Source organism: Cygnus olor, chromosome 20, assembly GCF_009769625.2.
Source record: "Cygnus olor isolate bCygOlo1 chromosome 20, bCygOlo1.pri.v2, whole genome shotgun sequence".
Lineage (NCBI taxonomy): Eukaryota > Metazoa > Chordata > Aves > Anseriformes > Anatidae > Cygnus > Cygnus olor.
This window is the reverse complement of record NC_049188.1, coordinates 10,274,644-10,280,774: the sequence shown is the minus strand read 5'-3', so window position 1 is coordinate 10,280,774 and position 6,131 is coordinate 10,274,644. Positions and strand designations below refer to the sequence as shown.

General features: G+C 48.5%; 2 protein-coding genes across 7 annotated transcripts in view; one reads left to right on the top strand and one right to left on the bottom strand.

Moving 5' to 3' along the window:
- Window positions 1–6,131, top strand: part of ACACA (acetyl-CoA carboxylase alpha) — a 135,164-nt gene that overhangs the window by 450 nt on the left and 128,583 nt on the right. For 4 of the 5 annotated variants that reach the window (XM_040532347.1, XM_040532349.1, XM_040532352.1 and 1 more), the window contains exon 1: window positions 904–1,061. The gene's annotated coding sequence lies outside the window, so the exon portion shown is untranslated. Of the gene's footprint in view, window positions 1–903; window positions 1,062–6,131 lie in introns of those variants that run through there. The other variant, XM_040532346.1, reaches the window with a different exon arrangement.
- On the bottom strand, window positions 903–6,007 carry C20H17orf78 (chromosome 20 C17orf78 homolog). 2 transcript variants are annotated; one of them, XM_040532374.1, is made up of 7 exons: window positions 5,522–6,007; window positions 5,166–5,246; window positions 4,163–4,435; window positions 3,643–3,756; window positions 2,926–3,065; window positions 2,153–2,320; window positions 903–1,291 (listed from the first exon to the last, which is right to left on the bottom strand). In XM_040532374.1, exons 1-6 carry the CDS (start codon window positions 5,577–5,579, stop codon window positions 2,174–2,176), a joined length of 813 nt encoding a protein of 270 aa, XP_040388308.1. In that variant the 5' UTR covers window positions 5,580–6,007; the 3' UTR covers window positions 903–1,291; window positions 2,153–2,173. The 2 variants fall into 2 exon arrangements, with proteins under 2 accessions (XP_040388308.1, XP_040388309.1); XM_040532375.1 differs by having other exon boundaries at window positions 903–1,287.

The following is a 6,131-nucleotide window of genomic DNA, read 5'->3' as shown; positions in this document are numbered from 1 at the left end:
GTTTCTGTTATATGTGCGTATATCGCCCCGTATTTATACACGTTTCTGTTATACGTGCGTATAGCGCCCCGTATTTATACACGTTTCTGTTATATGTGCGTATATCGCCCCGTATTTATACACGTTTCTGTTATACGTGCGTATATCGCCCCGTATGTATACACGTTTCTGTTATATGTGCGTATATCGCCCCGTATTTATTTATATATCAGATACTTACATGTATACATTGCCCTGTATTTATATATATATGATATATATGTGCATTTTGCCCTGTATTTTTATATATCTAATCTATATATGTATTATCGTCCTATATTTATTTATATATGAGAGGTATATGTACATATTGCCCTGTATTTAAATATAAGATATATATGTATATGGCCCTGTATTGATATATATATATACACATACAAGTTAAATATATAAAGATGTTCTAAATAGACATGTAAATGTACATATCACGGGCTGCCTCTGCCTGTTGATGCAGGGTTTGAAGCATTTAACACCTCACAGGGGAGCTCAGGAGCTGCTCTCACAGACACAGGAGCAGCCCTTGGCAGCTCGTACCTGAGAGCTGAGGATTCCGGTCAGAGGCTCGTTTCGTGTCGCTCAGAGGGCCGTTTTGGTTGTTTCAGTCGTTTCGTGTCGCTCAGAGGGCCGTTTCGTGTCAAAATGCCAACAGCTCGGGCTAGAGCCCTGCAGTCGGTGTGGGCACCGTTCCCCCGAGGCTGCAGGAGGAGGCCGGGTACTCCCCGGGAGTCTGCCACGTGTGTGCTCCGTGTCGGAGCTGCGTAACAGCACAACTGAAAGCACGGGAAATTATTTTTTCCTTTTGTCTAGGCCTTAAATGCGTTCCCTAAATTATGGGAAAAATAAAATAATCGAGGGAGGCAGAGTTTGGAACGTCAGTGAAATTTTTATTGCTTATGCCAACAGGTTTTTCCAGTATCTGGGAATTAAAATAGGAATCCGGGTAGTTAATGGAAGGACTCAGCATACGGGTGTCGTCGCAGCAGCTCTTTTCCCAGTGAATTGATGTGACTGCCCCTAACCAGGTAAATGTTTCCTCTGATGTTAAGTCTGGTTTCAGTCTGCAGCGGTTGGGTTGTGGTGGTTTAAGCTGCTGGTGTTCAGTCTGCTGCTTCCAGTAGGTGGTGAGGAGAAAGGTGAGGTGTCTGAGTAAAAAGGGTGTTCCAGTAAGGCCTGCGGCATTTCTTGGGTGGGTTTCACGGATAATGAGGATTTTGGATCTTTTCATTTAAGGGTCTTGCTATTACGCTTCTGTCTGGCAAGGGAAGAAAAAAATACCATGAGGAATACTAAAGAACCGTATTGCTGGAGTGTTACCCCAGTGCTCCGTTCTGTTGGTTTTCAAGCTAGTAATTAATAGTGCGACATCTCCTGGCTGAACTGAGCTCCGGAAGTTATGGCAAGCCTGATGTCTCCTGGAGGCAGCAGTGACATAAAAAGCCTTAACTCTGTTCAAATGGTTTTCAGCTTAGGAGAGGCCCCAAGGTGTTACCACCTGATGGCTGGTCGATGGCTTGCGCGAAATGGCTCTTAAGGGTCTCAGTTTAATTTCCTCACCTCTCGCTGTAGCCCATTTCTCACAGCACAGTTTCACTCCGGGAGGGTCAAAGTGGATAATTTGTAATGAACGTGCTCACGTTCTGCCTTTTTCTACTCAGAAGTTTTAACAAATGAGGTAATTTTCATTTCTGTTTGAAATTGTTTACCGATCATTTCTGCACGTTAAATGTCCTCAGGCGGTTTGTTCTGTATGTGCAAAGGAGGACTGGAGGGCTTCTGGTGTGCCGACGGGGCCAAGCTCTCCAGTCTCACTGCGGAGCACGGCGACAGACAAGCAGCCGGACAAGCCAAAGTTAAGTGACTTGATCCCTCGTCACAGTGCGAGGTGGGAGAGAGCATAACTGCTCTACCTCAGCAGCTCACGTAATGGGGTAGGAAGCACAAGATTAAATCATTTCTTCATGAAAAGGCACCTTAGCCATTCATTTTCAGGGCCAGGGGGATATTTAATCTTTTGAAGCGGAAGGCGTAGGTCTATCTATTTCCCTTGGAGACTTGCTTGCGCTGGGGCCCGCTATCCCTCGCTCAACGTTTGGTTGGCGCTGACTGGTCATACCTGTGCAAGGGAGTCTGAGAGTCAGGCAAAACATTGCAGCGATTTCTCTTTCGTGTCCTCAAGTAGCTGGGTTAGAAGCGTTCCCGTTCGGTGACCCACTGGCTCTGAGGCTGCGTACGTGCTTCCGCTGCTGCTCCGTCCGCCGGCCATCCAGTCAGAGCACAAGCACTTAGGAAAGAAGCAAAAGCAGTTAGGGTGGGGGATACCAGCTGCTCAAAGCTAAGAAAAGGCTATTTGTTTCTGGAGGGACCGCGGTGGGACTAGTGGGTGCCTGGGCATCAAGGCGATACGACTTCACAGGAGTAACTTGGCGTATCTCAGCCCTGGTGTGTTTGGTTCCCAGCACCGGCCTCTTGTAGTTGTGTGTTCTCACCCGCGTGCTTAAACAGTGCATCCTACAGCCTGCAAGGCGAGAGGGGGTCACCTCTCCTGAGTCAGGTCCTTTCCTCTTCCACCCCTAAACCATTCTTCCTCTGGCATCAGGAGGATGCCATCTCCTTTAGGAGGAGCAGTGTCCCAGCACAGCCGGAGGTTTGTGAAATCCTGACGGTCAGCACGGTGCAGTGACTTGAGGGTGCCTGCAAAGCTCAGAACATGTGTTCGTTCACCTTGTCCCTCTAGACTGAGCACCCAGGCTCTGCCCGCGCCTGTGAAGACGGCGCTCCCTGCCCGAGAACTCAGTGAATGTGCTTTAACTCGCCGGTCGTGGTCGCACAGCTGGCCTGGGTGAGGGTGGGGAATGAGGTGGGAAGCTGTCCTGGTCTAGAACTTACCGAGCAGGGAATTTCGCATATGACAATCACGATGTAGCATATCGCAGTGACTAACAGGATGCAAACGATGAGCAGTTTAACGAAGATACTTATTTTTTGTCTGATCAGCAAATCTTTGTCATTTCTGGGTGCAATTCCCTCTAAAATGAGATACGTAAGAATATTTCAGATATCTTTACAAGTCTTTGACAGTTCAAGATTTTCTTAATTTTGGTTAAGTTGGGCTGAGTAAGGCGGGCTGTGGCAGAGGAACGATTCAGAGGCTCCTGAAGGCTTTCGCTGGAAGCTGTAAATCTCTCTGGAATCTCAGGATATTTTTACGTTAAAATATTTCAGATATCTTCCAGTTCCTGCCTGCTCCCAAGAAGAAATGGGTGTGTAAGCCCCAGCACAGTAGTACAGTCAGGCTTGTAACTTCCCAGTGAAGTCCTGTGAGGTTTTTAAAGGAAGCTGGGAGCTGTTAGGGGAGCTCAGGGCATGCTTGAGCATTGGTAACTTCCTGTGAAAGTCAGCACTTAAACACTGCTTTCTCCGTACAGCCGTGGGTTCACAAATGAGCTGGGCCAATGTATTTATCGGTAGAGCCAACGCCACTATTCAAAGAAATTACTGGCTGGGAGAACTTGGGCCAAGAGGTGTGTGGAAGCCAGTATCCCTTCCATCCCTACATCTACTGCTCTGCTGCCTTGTGGCTCAGCAGGGAGAACTGGAGCCTACCCTGTGAAGTCTGGTTTTCGTGGCGCACAGCTGGGATAGTCGGAGCCTCGGAAAAAGCTTTCCGCTGGAGCAGTGTTGCTTTTACAGCACGGCTGGATATCGCTGGCAGAAACACTGGAAAGGACAGGTTTTAAATCTGGTTATTTGTTTCTGTTTGAAGAGCCAGAAGCATTTTCCAGAATAACTTGCGCGCTGAAACAGTTGACAAGGAACGACAGAGTACTGGCAATTTGCAGCATAGTACCACAGATAGGTAGGTTTTTTTCTGCTTGTGTGCTATTTTCCAACGTACAGAATTATCCCTATGTATTAATAATGGAAACTGTATTGGCCAAAACCTCCTGGTCCTCCCAAGAGAAGGGAAAACAACAGCATGGAATTGTTCCAAAACTTGAACCTTTCCGTAGCTTTAACTCTGACTGTTACTCTCTCCTAGTTTGTTTTTTTTCCCTATAGAAAGGCACAAGACCGCTGTCCTTTCATATACTTGAACAGATATTTGCTACGTTGAACTTCTTACCTTTTCCTCTAAGAATAAATTTTCTATGAAACTTCCTTCTCTTGGGCGTCAGTAAAACACAGCTGTGGTTGAGAGCGGGTGCCCTGACTGCAGTGGTGATGACTTCAATGCTCTGCAGGGTGCACTTCTCTACGGCCTGCTCTGCCAAACCTCCGAGCATCTTCTCCAAGTGCAGCAGATTGACTTGCACGGGGCTTCGATGACTAAAGCATTCCAGAGTGCTGACTTTTTGGCTTCTGCTTAACTTCCCTTTGCTTGCTGCTATCCCAGGGGCTGGAAAAGGATAAGAACTGCACGCTAGAAATGGCTTCTCTTAAATTATTCGCAGTTCCTCCTGCGGAAGGTTCGAGCCAGCAGTTAGCTGTGAGGGATGTACTGCTGTAAGGAAACTTCACGGACAGCTTGGGGTTAATGTTACAACACGGAAAACTCAAGCAAATTCTCCGTGCATAATCCCTTTGTTGGTCCTTTTTGTCAAACTAGCTTTACTCTTAATGCTCGAGCACCGTAAGTTGTTACACTCTTGAGGACAGCAGTCACACCACCTAACTTCACAGCCACCTAACCACCGCTGGGCACTGCCCAGGACCCTCTCTTTGGGGTCCCTGTTGCCACTGGGGACTCCAAAAGCCACGTGGGACCCGAGGCCCTTAATTGAGGCACTCAGATGCCAAAAGCCGGCGGGTGCAGGTCCCAGGGTGATGAGGAAGGGGCAGTTCTATCAAGTTCAACTCTGCAGTTAGCCCTGGGGTAAGTTTGCTTCCTTTGCCGCAGCAGTTGGCTGAAAGTTTCAAATTTTGGGCGTAATTATTGATGGCAAGTGACACCAGCCATCAGGGGTTACTGGAACGGTCCCTTTGGTTTCCAGCAAAATGGAGCTAAAACTCTGCGTGACCTTTTGTGTCCTTTTCGGCCGGGTGGCTGAGGCATAGCTGAGACCACTGAAAACGCTGGGCATGCCACGGGCAGCCCTGGCAGCTTTCCTCTTCCAGCGGCTCCTTACCTTGCAGAAAGACGTCCAGGCTTCTTATGTGGCCGGCTGTTTCTGACGCATTTTCCACGTGGCATTTGTAGTCTCCGAGGTCTGAGGGGAATGGAGCGAAGGCCGAGCAACTTTTAATTACAGTGCGCAGTTAAGTCAGCACTATCTGCTTTTTGGTAACTAATTCCAAATGTCAGTGTTTTGCTGACAGCAAAGGTGTGAGGATTTGGGGTGAGGGCGTATGGATTAGAGACTTACTTCAGTGTATGGGAAAGAGACAGTTAGCACATAAACATATTTATTACTAACCTTTTTTTAAGTTAGTCTCCTACAAAATCCTTATTCAGTTAGAGCTTGCAGCTATGTGAGCAACTCACCTTTTCCGATGAGCCTGGTGTGTGCAAACACTAAGCTAAATATTAATATCGTGACCATGATTGCATCTGCTCCTCACAGTCTCGAAGCCCTTTTTATCTTTACTGCTTCCTCCGAGTATCGCTGTATAGGTGTTCAGGCAGATACCGTGCTGATTAGAAGAGCCCCCGGAATAGCTCTGTGATCGTAAATTCCTGCTGAAAACTCCTGCACCTTTATGAGTCAGCGTACGGAGAGCTGAAAGTTAGTGTCAACTCACTGCAGGTCCTGCTACTTTCTAGTTCTGCTCCAAGCAGCAGAGGTGTGCAGTTTGGTAAGAAACGGGCCCGAAGAAAGCCTTATCTGTCAGCCAAATGTCCTTCCGATAGGTGCGTCCCAAATGGAGCCCGGTCCTGGAGGCGAGTCCCAGAGCCGAGCGCTGAGACGGGCGAAGCAGGTGAACGGGGAGGGAGAGGGCTCGGGGTGCTGGGGGCTGCTGGGCGCCGGGGGCTCGGCTGCTTCTAGAACCCGGCACGCCCTGCCCGGGGCAACCGGAGCCCCCTGGGGCTCTTCAGGTTGATGCTGAAGCGCAGAAGTGACGAGGACAGGACAAGGATGGCAGGAGGAGGGCTG